The sequence below is a fragment of the Dromaius novaehollandiae genome, chromosome 22 (assembly GCF_036370855.1).
Source record: "Dromaius novaehollandiae isolate bDroNov1 chromosome 22, bDroNov1.hap1, whole genome shotgun sequence".
Taxonomy (NCBI): domain Eukaryota; kingdom Metazoa; phylum Chordata; class Aves; order Casuariiformes; family Dromaiidae; genus Dromaius; species Dromaius novaehollandiae.
The window spans coordinates 9,908,909-9,927,605 of NC_088119.1; the positions used below are offsets into that span (position 1 = coordinate 9,908,909).

At 48.0% G+C, this 18,697-nt stretch overlaps 2 protein-coding genes and 7 non-coding genes across 11 annotated transcripts; all 9 read right to left on the reverse strand.

The window, feature by feature from the left end:
* Nucleotides 1–432: 432 nt before the first annotated feature.
* On the reverse strand, nt 433–13,961 carry CWC25 (CWC25 spliceosome associated protein homolog). Of its 3 annotated transcripts, none has more exons than XM_064524692.1 (12): nt 13,738–13,961; nt 12,457–12,553; nt 12,000–12,198; nt 7,153–7,325; nt 6,417–6,653; nt 5,642–5,711; nt 4,981–5,108; nt 4,720–4,789; nt 4,045–4,235; nt 3,380–3,457; nt 2,629–2,790; nt 433–1,306 (listed from the first exon to the last, which is right to left on the reverse strand). In XM_064524692.1, the coding sequence occupies exons 3-12, from the start codon at nt 12,039–12,041 to the stop codon at nt 1,192–1,194; spliced, it is 1,266 nt and encodes a 421-aa protein (XP_064380762.1). In that variant the 5' UTR covers nt 12,042–12,198; nt 12,457–12,553; nt 13,738–13,961; the 3' UTR covers nt 433–1,191. The 3 variants fall into 3 exon arrangements, with proteins under 3 accessions (XP_064380762.1, XP_064380761.1, XP_025970508.2); XM_064524691.1 differs by having other exon boundaries at nt 3,380–3,460; nt 13,738–13,959; XM_026114723.2 differs by lacking the exons at nt 12,000–12,198; nt 12,457–12,553; nt 13,738–13,961 and adding an exon at nt 7,677–7,890 and having other exon boundaries at nt 3,380–3,460.
* On the reverse strand, nt 9,383–9,454 carry TRNAC-GCA (transfer RNA cysteine (anticodon GCA)). Its single transcript has one exon. It is a non-coding gene; the product is annotated as a tRNA-Cys (tRNA).
* On the reverse strand, nt 9,866–9,937 carry TRNAC-GCA (transfer RNA cysteine (anticodon GCA)). The gene has a single exon. It is a non-coding gene; the product is annotated as a tRNA-Cys (tRNA).
* Nucleotides 10,502–10,573, reverse strand: TRNAC-GCA (transfer RNA cysteine (anticodon GCA)). Its single transcript has one exon. It is a non-coding gene; the product is annotated as a tRNA-Cys (tRNA).
* TRNAC-GCA (transfer RNA cysteine (anticodon GCA)) lies at nt 10,864–10,935 on the reverse strand. Its single transcript has one exon. It is a non-coding gene; the product is annotated as a tRNA-Cys (tRNA).
* A 456-nt stretch (nt 13,962–14,417) lies between the features above and the next one.
* RPL23 (ribosomal protein L23) lies at nt 14,418–17,534 on the reverse strand. Its single transcript, XM_026114724.2, has 5 exons — nt 17,417–17,534; nt 16,770–16,853; nt 16,220–16,348; nt 14,757–14,870; nt 14,418–14,548 (listed from the first exon to the last, which is right to left on the reverse strand). The coding sequence occupies exons 1-5, from the start codon at nt 17,427–17,429 to the stop codon at nt 14,466–14,468; spliced, it is 423 nt and encodes a 140-aa protein (XP_025970509.1). The 5' UTR covers nt 17,430–17,534; the 3' UTR covers nt 14,418–14,465.
* On the reverse strand, nt 15,590–15,722 carry LOC112991906 (small nucleolar RNA SNORA21). The gene has a single exon (XR_003261372.2). It is a non-coding gene; the product is annotated as a small nucleolar RNA SNORA21 (small nucleolar RNA).
* On the reverse strand, nt 16,412–16,542 carry LOC112991907 (small nucleolar RNA SNORA21). The gene has a single exon (XR_003261373.2). It is a non-coding gene; the product is annotated as a small nucleolar RNA SNORA21 (small nucleolar RNA).
* Nucleotides 17,535–17,819: 285 nt separating the features above from the next.
* Nucleotides 17,820–17,891, reverse strand: TRNAC-GCA (transfer RNA cysteine (anticodon GCA)). The gene has a single exon. It is a non-coding gene; the product is annotated as a tRNA-Cys (tRNA).
* Nucleotides 17,892–18,697: the final 806 nt, after the last annotated feature.

Here is an 18,697-nt window from a genome sequence, read left to right on the forward strand (position 1 = left end):
GCCGGGCTTGGACTGAAAGGGGGAAAGCAAAAGAAAGGGATATGCCGCGGAGGAGAGAAAGGCGAGACCGTCTCCTCCCCTCCTCCTTTTCCCGGAGATGGTCTCTCCCACTTGGCGTGACGTCCACGCCCAGACCACGCCCCTCTCAGAACGAGCCAATAAGCAGCGAGGCGCCTGGAATTATGAATGGGCTGCTACACACGTCACAGCCCGGCGTTTAAAGGGCGAGCGAGGGGGGCCGGCGCCGCGCGGGGACCCCGGACCCCCGCAGCAGGGGAGACCCGAGCCCGGCGGCCTCCGGGGACGAGCCCGGCCCTCACAACAACCCGTTACAGCCCCCTGGACCCACATAACACCATGGGTTTCCCCTTTGACAACAAAGTTCAACCCCCACTCCCACCCCCCAAAAAAGCTACAAAGAACACTTAAAAATATCGGTAAAGTTTCTCCTTTAAAAACAACTCTACACTGCTGTACATATAGACATTACCCTGCATTACAAAATCCCAGAGAAATATTTGCTGTATCAGCTATACTCTGTTCATTCCTTATCCTTCGAACAAACTTCCTTTGGGCCAAAACATCACTCAAATCTGTGAGCAATTAAATACCAGCTACAGATATTTTACAGACTAGTCTAACATCACCCTCCAAACTCACACCGAAGCAGTGACATTGCCAATCAGTATTTTGTCTGTCACTCATGTAGCTGTTACCAAATGCAATGCAGTTAACTCACAAGTGAATCTGTTCTGCTCCAATTTTTACGTACTAATAAAAATAGCTCTTTCACTCTATTATATAAAGAGTTTGGACAATTTGCCCAATGTAGAAAGCAGTTACCACCAGGCATAATCTGGTAATAACAGTATACAAAAGTGATACCAGTCAAGGTGGAGAGAACAGGAAAAGATCTGGCAATATGTTAAAAATAGAATACGAGGGCTCACAAGTTCTCCAGCAAAGGTTTGTTTGCAAGGTCATGCTGAGTACAAAGGTATTCACAACGCCAGAAGACCAGAACGCACTGTAGGCTGCAGCACAGAGATCCAGCAGCTCTTTGGGAGATGGTAACTGCTCCTCTAGAGAGCAGTATATGCAGCCAGAGGATGGCTCTGTGCTGGAGGTCTCTCACCTTTGGGGAATAAGTGTCCATTTAACTCCTGCACAGAAGCAGAGGAAGAACAAGTTTCATCTCTGCATAAAGTTTTTTTCCAAGGCAGCGGGAGTTCTCTGGAGGGAGTGGATATTGCGTTTCACCCGATCCTCTAGAGTGGAAGTAGAAGCACTCTCTAGTTTTAAGCGACTGCAGAAAAATGAACCAAGAAAATAAGTCAGAATTTCTTTCCAAACATTACACCATTGTTGGCAGGATTCATTATTCCCAAATCATCTACCCACATTAAACTAAAATAGGAAGCAGCAAATTATTTCTTATTAAACATCGCAGTGAGAAAACTGAATAGCTTTTTGTTTGGCTTGTAACAGATTCGATGTCTTATTTAAGGTCAGCACTGAGAAATACGTTTTCAGTAGCTCTCAAGTCTCCTTCATCTTCCAAATATAACTAACCGTTAATTACAAATGCATCTGTCACAGGGGACTTGGTTGCTTTCTGAGAAGCAAACGAGGGAAAAGCGATGCGTTCCCGAACCGAGGGCAGTGCTCCTCTGGGAAGCCAAATGCCAGAGCTCATGCTGTAAATTACTATGCTGGCTCCAGAAGAGAAAAGGGATCCTTGTGATCACTTACTTCCTGCTTTTACTACTTCAAACCACACCGCTGTGCTTCTCTGAATGGTCTTCTCATGCCTATCACCATCTTTAAACAGCATGTTATTAAACAGTTTGTCAGTTCAATCAGCTTGTTCTGCGCAGGGGAACACACAGAAATCCCACTCCACAAAAGATTTTGCTCAAGGAGAAAATCTACTGTGATTTTAACCACCCTTGCATGATTCTAGCTCTGGGCAGCTTCAGAAATTAGAGTGTACCTCCTTCTCTGAATAATTTATATAGCCTGGAGGAGACTATGTTACAGCAATTCCATAATACACAACCCTGCCACGGGATCTCTCTCACACACCACTGCATCAGGGCCCTCAGAAAGCAGCCCCACAGACACACCGGGAAAGTGCTCTCCTAATTGGATGCGGGGCTTTCTGGAAGTCCTCATGCCACTCCAATTTTCTTTTGCCTGGCATCTACACAAGGGCCTGTAAGCCACTATTTGTGTTTAGAGAGATGCCTCTAGAACTGATCTTATTTCTTCTTTAGCACAGGTTTCGGTCACACAAGCCTTTGGCACACCAGATTCCCAGTTAGCTTGCAGGACTGGAACTCTATCGTAAGCTCCTACAAGCAGATGCTAGAAAGCTTTGGTTTTAAAACAGGCATTTCTATAGCATGGCACAAATAACTAGCTGCCAGTTTTCAGGTCTGATTACCAAGGCCATCACAGAGGTATAAAGTAGCTATTTTTGGGTAAGAAGAGAATCTGAGAAAAGTAGATTTCCCTAGTTCTACTGCACAACATAGTAGATACAGATCTATACCACGATTGCTCGCTCCTGAGAAGCCGTGGCCTACATTTCCTCTGATTGAAAAAGCAGGTAACGAAGACACTCACTGCAAGAACTTCCCATCTCGGGAGTCAAGCTTCTCCATCTCTCGTTCCAGCTCCTCCTCCTTTCGGTGTTTCCTGAGGTTGTTTGCTCTCTCCTCGTCCCGCCACTTGGCATTTTCCATCATTTCCTGGCGTTTACGCTCCAGTTCTTCTGGAGAGATCTTTCTATTTGTGTAGAAAACAGCACTGCTGTGAATCAGTAGTATGCTGGCCCCCATCCCCCTCTTGCTTTCCATTCTTTAACATGAGTTATGATCTCCAAAATTAGGGGTGTTTAACATGACTTTTCCTTTGGTACGCAATCAGCAAAGCGCGTAAGTACATGTCTAAATGTTCTGCTTTACCATGCCCCTAGAAAGAGTCTATTTTCTTCCTCTTTTCAGCCTTCTTTTAATTGATTGGTAAGATGATGCCATCAAGGTCATATTTTCTTGATGACAGTGAAAGAAAATGCTTCTAATTAACAGTCTGTGGGACAAAGACTGACTTCACATGACTGCCCCACACAGAGATGTGAGACACATGGAGAACCAGCAGCCACATGAGTTGGTTTGGGAAGCTGTCCAAAGTGTTAGCAATCAAGCTCGAGGGCAGCAAGCTGAACACTTTAGGACTGTCTGCCTGACTTTCTGGCAGTCTGATCTGATCTATTTTAGTTAACAGAATGGAATTTGTTTCACAGACTACACCAAGCTATTTCAGAATCATCAGGGGCAACTTGCATCCAGAAGCAGAGGGACAAGATTTTACTTACCTCGTGTAACCTGGAGTATGCTGCCGTCGATAGCCCTTTTTAGGGGAAGGGCTTCTAGCTCTGCCTCTCTCCTCCCGACTGCTATAACATAAAAATACCCTCTTTTTAGGACAGATGAACATGAATTATTACACCTCTAGACTTTCCCCAGATTTTTTGTATATAGTCTGAAACTAAGATCTCTACCATAAATGCAGGTCTGTTACTTGTCCACTTCAAAAACAGATTCTAATGACTCTTGATATACTGCTAATTTTCATATACTTTTATTCAGCTTAAATAATTGAATCAGCAGGCAATAAGTACCTGGTGCCTGACTTTATTAGCATTTAGTAAGGGTAACTCAAAGATTACAAAGAACTTCTGAAGAGAATCAGTAGCCAAATAAAGTCAAGTCACAAGCAACACCTTTGTGTGCACCTAAGAGGAGGGTGTCACAAATGAAAAGCATGGCTGCAGACAGCATGCTGCCCCGCAGGAGCTAACCCGCGTGCTTCTGCACGCCTGCGTAACTGCACAGCTGCTGCCTTTACAACCAGGACTGAACAATAATGCAGCCAGAACACTAAAGCGGTAGAAAGAGACGGAATAAGATGGATTTTGATTCCCGAGAACTCCCCCACCAGCAGCCCCTGGTAGATGCTATCCAGGTCAGCCCCACTCACTGTTTATTGTGTCTAGAAGGGGATCTTGACCACTTGCATCCAGACTGTTCTGCACTCTTCTTGCTACTGCGCCTCTGAGGAGAGCGGGACTGGCTCCTGGACCTGGAGCGATCCCGGTGCTTGTGGGGGGCCCTCTCCTGGCTGGCAGCTGGAGAGCTCCGAGACTTGCGGTTCTGGTCAGAGTCTCTAATCTGGAATTCAAGAAGCATCCTTCAGGAGAGAGATCCTCTAAGAGCACCACAACAACGGAAGGCCATGGAGGAGAGAGCACGCTAGGCCAAGTGCAGGAATGAGCCTGTGTGTATTTTGGCTTATGTCTCTTATCTGCTAGGTTCTTGTTCTAACACCTGTGTCGAAGAAGATAACTTCTGTATAATGTTCAACCATAAACTAAATTGCCATTATAGTCAAGTACACTGTTTAAACAGATGTACAACTCCAGGAAGAGAAATGAAATAGAACTTAACTTGAACTGGGAAAGGACAAAAGTCCTACCAGGATCTGAACACCTTTGGTTTCAAGGCTTGGATGGCTCCAAACTGAATCTGAACTTTATTAAACCATGTCCCCTTCATAATCCTCTTCCAGTTGGTGAAGCAGTTATTGTAGCAAGCTTCCCTAATCCCTGCACGAGCATTTTCTACTGAAAGAGCCATATAAAACACAGGTACTTACTTGTAAGCCATATCCTGGGACCTTGGAAGGAACAGGTTTTGAGTAAGAACTATCCATCCTCTTCTGAGATCTAAAGAGAAAATAGAGTAATACTTTTGAAGCAGATGAAATTCAAAAATACAATATTTTAGTATATTAAAATATCATTTAAAAATACATTCAATATGTGGAACATGGGTCCCCGATTTATTTATAAATATATAAAATAGATAACTGAAACAGGAAACAAGATTTATTTTATAACGAAGCCTTGAAACATACTTGGTTTTGTTTCGGTCCTCATCACTGCTGGCACTTTCACTGCTAGAACTGCGACGTCGATGTTTCTTGTGCTTCTTCTTTTTCTCTTTCTTCTTCTTTTTCTCTTTTTTATCTAAACTGTTCTGAAGCTATAAAGCAAGACACCCTTTCATTAGCAGCCATTATTGTGCCTACACTTGAATAGTCAGTATCACAAGGCAAGGGACTCCGCGCAGAAACAAAGTTCTCTATGGAAAGGCTCTCAGGACAAAACCTAAACCCTTTCTTTACCAAGATTCTCTCTCAAAACTAAAGCACTTAATAGTCTTCCCCAGCACCAGTTTGGTATCAGTGCATGTAAAATCCAGTCTCCAACCATTCTGTCACACCAAACCAGCAATTAATCACTAGTTTAAGATGACAACAGAAGAGCAAGAAGAATAAAAGTGACACTGGATATGAAAGGAAGGGAATTTAGCTCTTGCTAAGAGACTGATATGGAATCTCATTCTATTGTATCTACATTATAGAAAGCTGAACTTATTCCATTTTTCTATGAAACAGAAAAGGAACAGAGCTCAGCTCCTACTCCTAAAGGATATAAATTTTGTCCTATGATCCTGTACTTGATTCAGTGTATTCTACATTTTGACTCTGTTAACGAGTACTGAGATGTACCTACCAATTCTTTGATTTTCTTCATTTTTACAGGATTATTCAAAACTTCTCTCTTTTTCTCCTCCTCTCTCTTTCTAAAGCAGAGAAAAAGAAATTAGTATTTCCAAACAACTGAAAATATCAGGGATCATATTTTCATGGAAGACACCAGTAAAGTGCCAATCCTGAAAACCTATAAACAAGGAAAAGGCAAGTTTTGTACATTCAGCAACACAGTTCCATTTAAGATTAAGTCTGTCTTTTGCTCCCCTACCCAAGAGTCCAACTAGTAGGGCAAACAAGATTTTTTTGTTACAATCCACCTGGCTACAACACTGCTAAATGCCTGAACTCTCATAGCAGACAAGATATATTCACATACACATAAGAGGATGACCTAAATTTGTAGACATAGAGTGAGTGTGCAATAACAGCCTTTGCATTTTTATGTCCTTATCAACTTGCAGCTTGAGGTCTGTATCATGATTATCAGCGCTTCCAAATCACATCTTAGATTTGAATTCAAGTCAGCAAAACTATCCAAAAGCAGCTAACTGATCAAGTTGATTATTTGGTTGCTGTGTCTAGAACACACAAATTACTAATCACGTACGTGGCTGATGACCTCTTTGGGGCCAGGACTGTCATTACAGCCTGGAGCTCACCAACAGGCAGAGGGAGCTTTCAGGAAAAGGCGTAATAGCATTCTTTACACAGATAAGCGAGAGACAGTTCTCAGCAAATTGCTATTACCGGTGCTCTGCCTGATCTACTACCGCTATCAACTCCACATGTAGTACCTTATCATGAAAAGTGGATCCTCCCGGATTTTGTTTGCCATGTCTAGGACAGAATTGGCACCTGTCTTGGCAAAAATGGAGCCTGGGAGAAGTCCTGTCTCATTGGAACAGCCTGCATCCTTGTCTTCTGTCTTCTCAAAGACATATTTATCCACGGGGCGACCCATAAGATATTCTTCTCTGTTCACCATGCCTCCAGGACCCTGGTACATCCATTCCAACTTCTCTTCTCTTTTTCTGTTACAAAGAAGGCCATGTTATTTTCTATTACAGAGTTCTAAAAGTTACATTTTCAGTCACTGCTCTGTGAAGGTGAGTAGAAACGCTTTCATGTCAGAGACATTAAACTCTTGACTCCTGGCAGGAGGTGTTTTTTTTCAAAAAAAACATGAAGTTACATGTAAGAGCTACAGAACGCCACAGCAGGTAATTAACTGAGTGAAACAGAAGAAGGAGTTAAATTATAAGCCTCTTCTACTGTCGTTTCTTCATACATACATTTCTTCAAAACATAAACAGCATAACATAACAAACTGGCTGATTACAGTTTACAGTCTGTTGCTAGCAGAGCCCTGACAGTCTGAACACAGCTCCAAGCAAGTTTGAATGAAACTTTCCTGCTCTGAACCTGCTCCCGCTGCAGCAACGAAGCAACCTTTTGGAGCACCGAACAAAGGATTTCTGGAGGCAGTAACCACTGCTGTCACGGGCACTGGGAGCACCAGCACCACCTCACCTGACGGTGCCCATATCCTCCGCATAGCGCTGCATCTCCTCCCGGGCTCGCTCCTCCTGCAGCTCCCGCTGCAGCTCCTCAATCTTCTTGCGCTCGGCCTCATGTTTCTGCTCTGCTTTCCAGACCTTCTCCACATTGCGCAGGGTCTGCGGGTGCCAGCTCTTCTTCAGGTTCTACAGAAGGGAGCAGACCAGGACCGTTACTGCCAAACAGCCGCACTCCCCCTTCCGCTCCTGGGTCGCCAGGGGGTCTCCCCGGCTGCAGCCAGGCAATGGCCGCAGAGAAGGCCCCGCTCAGAGCCGGTCTCTCCCCCAGCGTTTCGGGCCCGGGGTCGAGCCCCGGTGGGGCCTGCTCCGACCTCGCTGGGGCCGGTGAGCGGCCCGGTCCAACCCCAGGGCCCAGGCCCCGGCGGCCCCGGGCACCCCAGCCGCGCTGCCCGAGCCCAGGGCGGTACCGGGAGCCCGAGGGGCCCGACGGGGTGGGGAAGACCCCAGCTCGGCTCCCCCCGCCGCCTCCCTCCTCACCAGGTCGCCTCCCCCCATAGCGGCGCTCGGGAGAGCGGTTCCCTCTCCGCTACCGGGCCGACCGCTGCGTCATCTCCCCGCGCCGCCGCCTCTTCCATGCGGCGCCGCTCCCTGACGTCACTTCCGGGGGAAAGAGAAGGCGGGAAAATGGCGGCACGATGGCGAAGGCGGCGACCAGCAGCCGACCCGGCCCCGCCGCAGGCCCCCGCGGCCGCTGAAGGGCAAAAAAGGAAAAAAAGATTTAAGTCACCAACGTTAAATCGCCCAGGTGAAGGTAGCGCGTTTAAGGGCCTCGAGTGCACAGGGCTGCCCCTCTCACCAGCACAGCTGCCATGCAGCACCTGCGGGTGCAGCGAGGACACGGTCTAGATGTAAGTGGCACTGCACCGCGGCCTGTTTTCTTTCCCTTTCCCGCATCAGCCTCTTAATTTGAACTAGAGCTCAAATTTGGGTGCCCCTGAGCAAAAGGTCTCCCTTGCAGACCAGTGGTTTCAACAGCCACTGCTGCCACATCCTGCTGGACTCAACACACACGAAGGGGAGGGTCTTTGGCAGCCAGACGAACGCCATCATGACTGATGAGGGGTTTGGGTCCACTCTGGCTCAGCTGAAGAAAGCCAATGCATCTAAAATACAACCCAAAGGATTATCTTCCAGTGCAGGGTATGACTGGTTTGCTAGATGATTATCCACACTCTTCTACTGAGCTTGCAAGATGGGTAACTGGTTTATTTTTATTTAAGCTCCCTTTTGTTTTGTTTTTACCTAGAACTGAGGCAAAACTTGAGCAAGTGTATGTTTCCAATTGGGATAGTAGAAGGAATCTTCCAGAAGTACCTAGGAGTTGTTTTGAATAGGGGATAAATTCATGGAGGAAGTTTTAGTATTGTAGTGTTTTTAATGTCTGTTGTATTGGCTTACTGTATTTACTGTGAAACAGCTATGATACTACCATATTTACAAAGATAGCTGCATCTTCATAACTCATTGTAAATACTGTTCTACAGTGTAGTTTCAGAATACACCAATCTCAGAGCCAGGTAAAGAGCCCACAGATGTTTGTCCCCCAGACCCTTTGGTAAAGAGCCCACAGATGTTTGTCCCCTAGACCCTTTAAATGCATTGGAGTGAGCCTCCTTTGCCTGGTGGTGGTTGGGTTTGAACTGGTGACCTCCCGGTTCCTAACCCAGCACGTTGCCCCTGAGCTATGTCCTGCTGTGAATCAGCTGCTGGGGGTCCCCCTGAGGCTGGGGGTGTAGCGCAGGGGTACAGTGTCTGACTGCAGCCCAGAAGGTTCTTGGTTCAAATCCAGGTACCCCCAACCTCCAGACATCAATATCTGTCTTGATGTGTAATCTCAACAAACCCACCTTCCCCGGTTTGATACGACAGCTCCCTTTCGGAGACATTTTGGTAAGGATCCCATTTTCCAGTTAAAAAAAATGCTTATTATTTGCAGTTTAAATTAATGACAGTTATTCACACAGGAGAAGCTAAACACCCAGTACACATAAATAAACTGTCAGAATGGCAGTATGTGTATTGTTCAGGAGAACATACGGAGGAAAAGTACTAAAGTATGATTTCACATTTGGCAAAAGAACACCAAGTAATCCTTAGACCATGGGCAAGTAAGACCACCTCTGTGCCATATTTCTTCTTTTTGTGAAGAAATTTTGGAAAAGAAGGTTGAAAAAGAAGAAAAGAGGGGGCACCCGGATTTGAACCGGGGACCTCTTGATCTGCAGTCAAATGCTCTACCACTGAGCTATACCCCCTTTGGTTAACTGTGACACAAGGGGCTCTGAAAACAAAATATATAGCCCAATTTTATGTCCACTGGTTGGATTCTTTCATTTGGCAGCCTGCATTTGCATGTTAACGTAGATCAGAGAGCATTACTACAGAGAATCAATACTGGAGGCAAAGGCACATGTACAGTGTAGTTACTTACACAGTCTGGACCCCCTGCAGTTTCCTAATTGATAAAAATTATATTATGGCCAAACAACTAATATTATTTCTTTACTTTGGCAGTGATGTGGATATTGATTTTGACAGCAAAGGTTTAGCCAGTGCTCAATATCTTTAATACCAAAGTTCAGACACCAACACTCTATGCAAACTACATGTTCAGTACATCTAAAAATAGAGCAAGCTCCTTATATTTTTCCTGAAAAACAGGACACAGGGGGCACCTGGATTTGAACCAGGGACCTCTTGATCTGCAGTCAAATGCTCTACCACTGAGCTATACCCCCTTGCTTGTAAACAACAAAACAAGTAAACAAAACAATATTTTGAAATATATTCTTCCCCAAACATCATCTCCATTCTATAGGAAACAAGCAAATCCTGTGGGAGAAGGTTTGGTTGCAAGCCTGGAATGCAAGAGGAGCCAATATATCGAAAGTCACTAGGGTCCAGACAAGGAGAGACCAAGCCTGTCTCCTTTCTTGATTTACCAGAGGACCTTGGCCAAGTCCCTTTCCATGTATATCTTTGTTTCCTCTAACTGTAGTCTGTTTTGTTTGATGAGACTAAGTTATTTGACATAGAGCCTGCCTCCCACTCTTTGTTTGAAATTTTGGCCAGGATGTTTAAGTTTTACTGTAATGCAAGAAATAGCTGAGAGGAAGCTGAGGTGATATCAGAGAGGCTAGTGAGATAAACCTTGTGTTAAATTTAGCCCTTCCAACGAGACAACAAAAATAATATTTAGTGGTGAAAAAATATTTTTCAGCCTCTGGAAAAGTAAAAGGTATAAATCTGTGCTTGTTTTGAATCCTGTGAACATGCAAAAATTCTGAAAAAAATACATTTTGAGGGGGCACCCGGATTTGAACCGGGGACCTCTTGATCTGCAGTCAAATGCTCTACCACTGAGCTATACCCCCTCTTGCATACAAGCTTCCAGTGCAAATCATTTCGTTAATTCCTAATATTTACAGCAACCTTCTGGAAATTAACTCCAGGATAAAATATACTTTTTATGAAATACTCATATTTCTGCTCACAACCACCCAAGTGTTAATGCACTTTTGTTAACAATCTACTTTTTTAAACTCTAGCCACCATCTGATCAAACAGAGGTCATATCCTACAGGCAGTTTTGGGAAAAAAATATTTAAATAAATAAAAAACCTGTCCAAAACTACTTTTTCCTGACAAAAAGAAGGAAAAGGGGAGGGGGCACCCGGATTTGAACCGGGGACCTCTTGATCTGCAGTCAAATGCTCTGCCCCTGAGCTATACCCCCACCTGTGTGGAAGGTGCCAGGTACGGCCAGTTCTCGGTAATGACGATGTTACTGTGCTACATTCCACTGCCTTCACTCCCTGCAGCTGCAGCAATTTCTCTCTCAGAATAGCCTTCTAATTATCCTTCATTTTCCCTTAAAAAAGCCCTCAGGCCTCTCACCACAGTTTGAACTGGGCTTATGCAGGCCAAGCTAATGAATTTCCAGTTCTGTTTCTCTAAAAGGTCTGATAAGGGAGAAGAATAAAAAGAAAGCTTTGAAACAATGACTTCAGAATAGCTGGCACTTGGCTAGGCCTGTGTTTGGTCTCAGGGTGTGCTCTGCCATTAGAGAGCACACAAGCCATGCCCGGTAATTACCTGGCAGAACAACTCCCACGCTGCCCAAAGCCTCTCATCTTCCCCTACTAACTGGCCACAGGCAGGCGACCGAAAAAGAAAACACCTGAAACACTTCATGCCGCACCGTGCCTGGGAAAAAGTCTTCACCTCTGTGGTGTTTAACATAGAGATGACGTGTGGTTGTGCATTTTGCAGACAGTTCAAGTACAGTTCGTGTGTCAGAGCTGCACTGTGTCACAAGCAGCTTGTATCCAGGCCACCCCTGTTTTAGGGCACCCTGAATGCTGCAGTGGCTGTTAAGGCTCACCCAGGGGCTGATGCACATGGGAGCTCCCACCATCCCACTCCTGTCCTCCTCTGGCTACAGAAGTGAATCAACTCTTCTGCCCTGGTTTCTTCCTCCTCTTAATGCTTTATCAGCTGCTAGCAAAAGGCAGGTCTGCCTCCTTTCCCCTTTTACCGCAGAGAAAGGCAGTGAAGGTTCTTTATCTCAGACACCTCCTTTTTCTTCCCCAGAGAACAAATGAAACTAGTTCTCTGCCTAAGCACAGGGAGACATCAAATCTCCCAACCTATTTCTAGAGCAGTTGGTAGAGCAGAAGCCCAAATACTGCATCAGCAGATCACATCTTAAAGAAATCAAAAATTGAGCACAAGCTGTTAAAATAGAACAAGTGAGAACACTTTTATTTTAGTGTTCCTTTCTTACTCAAAAGCAGCTACCTTCATCTCTCTCCAGGGCCTGAGGAACAGCTCCTTCATCATCTGTGGACTGGAAAGATGGTCACTTCTCCAAGAGAGGATGACTTCAGTGATAGATTTGGAGTATTGTGGCAATAGCCAAAGCGCCCACTGTACCCTTTCAGAGGTTTCAGGTCTGCTAGGAAGAAGCCACGACCGCTCACCCGCTCTATGAAATGGCCTGTGGAAAAGAGTTGCTCTCAGTTCACAGAAGTCCTTTTTTCAAATTTCCCCTCCGCAGCTGCTGCCAGTGCACAGCTCAGGTTTATCCAATAGAAATGTCTGAGAAACAGTTTTTAGGCCACAACATTTTGCAGTCATACTGGTTATGCCAAACAGCTGTTGAAAAAGATCCAAAATCATTATTTTTATGCCACCATTTCTCAAAGCATTTGACTTCAGATAAACCCACTGGAAGAGCTGTGGGAAGGACACGTACCTGTACTTGCCCAGCTCCTCCTGTTCGAGTACCTGTTTTGCTCCATGGGTACATAAACATCCACTCTCCAGCCCTCCCTGGATGTGCCACCATGGTGCTGCCAGTAAGGAGAGGAAGAACAAAGGTTGAGGACTGAAATGGGCTTTGGGAATAGGGTTAGGACACATCATAAAGAGCCTGAAGAAAGGGGCTTATTTTTGAGAAGACAAAGATTTTTGCAACCCTTCGCAAATTATTGCATTCTAAAATACTTTGGAACTGGGCTTCTTAGAAAAATAAGTCTGAAAGCAGGGGCTTTATTGCTCGAATGGCAAGCAAAGCAGATCCTACTTCCCTGCAAGATCTCCAGCAGCAGCAGAAGCAAAAGAAGTGGGGGGAAAAAAGGAATCACTAAGTCCTGCAGGACAACTGCAATGTACAGTCCATTGCAAGGCTCTGGTGCGCTTGTCCATTGCTACTTCTGTTTTCACTACAGAACACCTGAGGTTTTGTTTCCTTCTGCACCTTCCTCCTTCGTCCACTACATTGCTGCACTGAAAGCATCCAAGTAGCACAGAAGTACCTCCAAAATCTCTTAAGCAAAGGGAAAGGTGGAACATGGGGACAGGGGGAATTAACAGACTTCCTTTGCTTCACCCTGAGGAGAGACATTGCTGCCAGTCAGGAGCTGGAGCGAGCTTGGCCAGCCGAGGTTGGCAGGGAGGCGCAGGGCTGCCTGGGGGGCCAGTTCCAGGGACCAGGCAGGGGGAGCATGGCCTGCAGCAGCACACGGACAGCAGAAGAGGTGAAGTAGGCCACAGCATGGAGGTCAAGCTGGGTGGTGTAGGGCAGCAGAGCCTGGGGGCAGCCTGTCAGCGAGGCTGTGCTCCCCGAGGCCTCCCCACTTCACCCATGGCCCTTTCCTGTGGCCAGGGAAGGGCTGGCAGCGCAGCCTCAAGCACATAGCTAGAGGCAGGGAGCAGAGCCCTGACCCACCTTCCACCCCACAAAAAGCAGGGGAGCACTCCCGAGACTTTGCAGCTAAGAGCAGCATCAAGCTTGTGACACAGGGAAGAGGACCAGGCCCTGCCTAGTAGCAGAGCTGTCCCTTAGCAGCAGCATCACAACAGGAGGCTGGAAGTTCTGCTGCTGAAATGCTGGTAGGCAAAATGAGCTCAGCAGCAGCTTATATCCACATTCCTGGCTCTGCTTCAGCTAGAAAGGAATGAGGGGAACACCAAGAAAAGCACAAGCAACTTTACATAGCATAGGGAATTTTTGCAACATTCAGGGTAAACATACCTTGCAGTTCTGAGCTTGAAGCCTTTCAGCTGATCTTGAAAATTCAGATCACCCTTCTCTACTTGCAATTAACAGTCACTGACCAGATGGCTTGTTTCACCACTGATTGAGGTTCAGAGGCATGTAATTAAGCCACTACCTCAGCAAACAGCAGTGGGCTTGATATGTCCTTGCATGTCTTCAGCAAGGTCTAAAAAAGCATTCTTTAGCACCTACTGTCCAGAATGAGCTCAACAGCTCATGGTACAGTTCAGTTTCAGACAGTACTCTTCCCACAGTCAGACCAGTATCTCTAAGCAGTTAAATTACCCGTTCTGGAAAAAAGTGGCAGATCTGCAATTTGACAACTCCTGTACAAAGGATTTTTGTAGAAGGTGTTTCATAGACAGCTCCCAGTTTCCATCCTTGCACATCTGAGTTGGATCAATTCAGTCATTATTGCTAAAATCCAAGTCATGCCAGTGCAACCCCCTTCCAGATGCAGTTTTTCCAATATATAGAACTTGCCCCAGAAAAGACTGATCACTCCAAACCCCATTTCCTACTGAATTACACACCCACACACGAAGTTCTGTAGAAAGAACAGTTTCCCAGAACTGAAATAACTCCCTCATTGTAACATTCAGTCCTGCTTGGAAAGGAGGATGCCTTAAGCTTAAAAATGGCAAGACAGACGCTACTTATTTGATATAAGCATTTTTATTTTATCTCTACAAAGTAGAACATGTTTATGCAATGCTTCCTGCATTGGAGGCTATCCTGGGCCACAGATCTGCACACTCCTTAGCCACAGGGCCTGTGATTGCAGAACCTGGAAAAGAGAAAAAGGAGAGAACATATTAGGAGGCTGAGCAGATGCAGCAATAGTATAAAGCGATATTTTTGTACAAGCACTAGTTCAGCCTGATGGTGCTCCAGAATCTAAGAAGCTGGGTCCTTCCACACAGGAGCGTGGAGCTCTCAACACACCATCCCACTCATTCCACCTTTGCCCAGTGCAACAGGATTCTTGTCCATACCTTTCATTTCACCTTTATTATTTACTATCACTCCTGCATTGTCTTCAAAATAGAGGAACACACCATCTTTTCTCCTGTACGATTTTCGCTGCCGAATTACCACTGCTGGGTGCACTATGAAGAGAAAGAAGCAGCTCAGTATCTCAGCCATCCTTTTAAGCACAGTCCAACAACAGATGCCCCAGAGGAAATGTTCTGCTGTAGCCTCTCAGCTCAATACACGTTTTTCTGCATATCATATTTGCAGTGCCTCATTAGTGAGCACATTGGATTTACAGTTCCAAAACAGGCTGGATATTTAGCAGGCCTGACAGACAAATCACCATCTCTTTGGCTTTTAAGTATTCACACTACAGAATCTATCAAGTTTTCTTGGTAATACCTGGAAACGCAGCTGACATCTAAATGAGCCTCAGATCATGCTGACAGAGCAGGACTGATGGTCTAAAAGCAGGCTCCTCTGCCAGCTGTTTGGCTATACTGTAAAGAAAAGCTCCAGGTTCATTTAAAGACAACTCAGCCTAGGGCCAAGTACAAATGCAGTGCATCTTTTTATTTTTCCTCACGCTGTTCTCTTATAAAAGTGGCAACTGTAATCATGTCTCATGTTCAGTAGTGTGCAGTGCGTTAGCTGGGTTTAAGGAAAGCTGTAGTTTGTGGACAGTACACAACCTGAAGGTGTAACACTTCAGCTACCTCTACACTTGGGCGATTCGGTGTTTTTCCAGCTTCCCACTTACGTTTCTAAACATAACACCAACTCACAGGCAATATTCAGCAAGAACCCTCCCTTGTCCCCTCCCGAGCAGCAGCAAGGCTTGCTTGCCCAGGCACAATGTCACACCACTGATTGAAATAAACAGCACAGGCTGCTACTTCACCCAAAAGCGATGCCTTTGCTGTGCCCTTCCACGACAGCTCACTGGGCCACTGAACACAGACCCAACAAGTGCTTTTCAGAAGGGCGGAACTAACGCTCCAGGGATGAGGTGCCCACTCGGTCAGTTAGGGAGGACTCCCGCTCCCCTTAGATGGGAGATCCGCCTTTCCGTCCCACAAAGGAAGGGCACTGCAGCACCCGTAGACTCCCAGCAGCAGAGAGAAGCCTAATGATGCCATCATGTCCCTCTATTTTTTGTGTTGGGCATAAGTTGTAATGCTGAGGCACAGGCTGTCATTATAAACCAGCAAGATCTAGCTGGGTTATACCAACCTACGCATGCGACAGTCATCACAACAAGCAGAGCTTTATCCAAGCAGCACTTGGATTCATCCTGCCCCCCTCCGCAATGAGCAACTTGAGGAAGTCTGGGCAAGTGACCCTCCGCAGCAGACATGGACTGAGCAGCGCACTCTGGCACCTGGGAAGATGCCACGCAGTAGCTGTCCCTCTGCTCAGGGCTGCTCAGTTTGAGAAGCCCTGCAGGGGCACAGCAGGACTCGCAGCTCCTCTCCAAACTCACCCTTCTTCCTCAGCTCAGGCTTCCCCTTCTTGACAGTCGCCATGACCATGTCACCCACGCCAGCAGCCGGCAGCCTGTTCAGGCGCCCCTTGATCCCCTTCACAGAGATGATGTAGAGATTCTTGGCACCTGCAGGGAGAGTCATCTGCATTAGCCCATCTGTCCCCAAAGCAGCCTTCCCTACAGGGACTTTTTTGTCAGACCACTGATTGAAGCTAACAGCACAGGCTGCCACTTCACCCAAAAGCGATACTATTGCTCTACCCTCCCACGACATCTCACTGAGCCACAAACACAGACTCAGCAAGTGCTTTTCAGAAGGAAAACTGTTTTTAGCATCACCACTGTGTTAAACTGCTCCAAGACTTAACACACTTGAGAACCCATGAATTTTTTCAACAGCTGATTGCTCTCTATATTAACAATTTGCATCCCCCTTCCAGGCAGAGGTCTTGAGCCACTGGGTTCCTTCCTCAAACTCAACCCCCCAGAAAAAGCCTGCCAGAGGCAGAAACAAGATCAATTACAGAAGCATAACAGCCAGACTCACCTGTGTTATCTGCACAGTTGATCACAGCTCCCACAGGGAGACCAAGGGAGATGCGGAACTTCGCACCAGACGAACCACCACGTCCTGCAGATTATAAAAAGAACAGCACGGCCATGACTAGGGAGCAGAAACGTTCTCCTGACACAACATAAGCAGCCAGGACCTCGCCCTTGAAACCATCTGTTGGAAAATTCCCAGCACCCAAGTATCCCACCGCTACAGAGCTGCGCCCAGCCCCAGCCCCGCCTTCCTTGGACAGAGGAACCGGTTACTCTGACCGTGCCCCAAAATGCCACACTATAACTACGGGCCTCACAAGCGCATTTGCGTTGAGCAGAAACCCACCCTTGCCTCATCCGCGCGGGGAGAGCCCCAGAGCGCGGCTGCCGGGCCGCACTGCCCCAGCGAGGCTCCTCCACCACCGCTCAGCTCCGCGCCCGAGCCCCGGGGGCCGCAGACCGACCCCCGCCGCAGGGCCGGGCTCCCGCGGCCCGCTTCCCGCAGGGCCCCCGCTTCCCGCAGGGCCTCCGCTCCCCCGCGGCGCCCCCCGCGCCAGCCCCCACCCGCTCCCGGGGCGCCGCGGCCCGCGGGGCGGCGGATGGGCCCGGATACGCGGCGCCCCCCTCCCTCCCCCGCGCCCGTCTCACCCCGCTTGGACATCTTGGCGCCGGAAGAGAGGGCTGCGCGCGCGGCACGCCGGGAAATGAGGCCGCCGCGCAGCCCCGCCCCCGGAGCCTGGCGGCCGTCACGTGACGAGGGCGCGGTGGGGGGGAGGAAGCGTCACGTGGCTCCCCCGGGGCAGCGGCGGCGGGGCGCCCCCTCCCCGCGCGCGGGGCAGCCCGAGACCCCCCCCCGGGACGATCGACCCCCCCCGAGCAGCCCCGCCGCCGGCCGCCGCGGCTGCGGGAGCCCTGCCCGGGGGCACCGGGACGCCGCGGCGCTGGGAGGGTTTGGTGCAGGAAACACTTTGCCCCGGGGGGGGGGGATTATTTTTCGTGGAAGGATGAAAAAGAGAAAGGAGAAAATGAAAAAAAGCGGAGGGAGGAAAAGAGGGGGCACCCGGATTTGAACCGGGGACCTCTTGATCTGCAGTCAAATGCTCTGCCACTGAGCTATACCCCCGCCCGCCTGCGGGTCCTCCTCGCGCTGCCTTGGGTGGAAGCAGGGCGGAAGCAGAGCTGAGCCCAGCAGAGGGAAGAGCAGAGCAGCCCGACCAAAACCACCCCAAAGGGCCCTTTTCCTGCGGTTATCCCAGGGAGGGAAGCCCCGGTTTCACCGCCGCAGCACGTGCTGCCCTTGGCCGCATCCATGTGTCCATCGCATCAGGAACATTCGCAGTGCGCGGGAGCGATGCCCGGTGACGGCCGCCGAGGTCCCCGCCGGCTCCCGCAGGCCGGGTGGAGGTTCCCAGCTCGTCCCTCTGCCCCTCGGTTTGCACCGCTGTGCCAGCGTGGTTGAGGGGCAGCCAGGGCCGCCCCACATCGCCTCCCCGGGCTCGCTGCCGCTGCCGTGGCCCCGCAAAGCCCAGGCCCTCGAGGAGCCGGACGCGGAGGCTCGAGCACTGGGAGCCTGACCAGAGCAGCAGGACCGAGAGCCACAAACAGTTATTTTACAAGCTGTCGAAAAACATTTGCAGGCGGCTGATTTATGGGAACGTTTCACGGCTCCTGCTTGGAAAAGCTGCCGAGAACGGCACAATTCGGGCCGCACTCTCGACAGTAAGTCAAGAAATGAATTTTTCTATGTTATCAGAAAGAATTACCCTCATCGATCTTTTTTGCCTCCACGTTAATTTTCAGCCCTAAGTGCTTTTGCAAATCCCGCTGTAATTTATCCACAGCATGAACAAATTGTTTTGCCTGGTGGCAGTAAATGATTTTTGATTAACTTGGGAATTGTCTGCGTCTAATTTTGAGAGGAAAGCACGA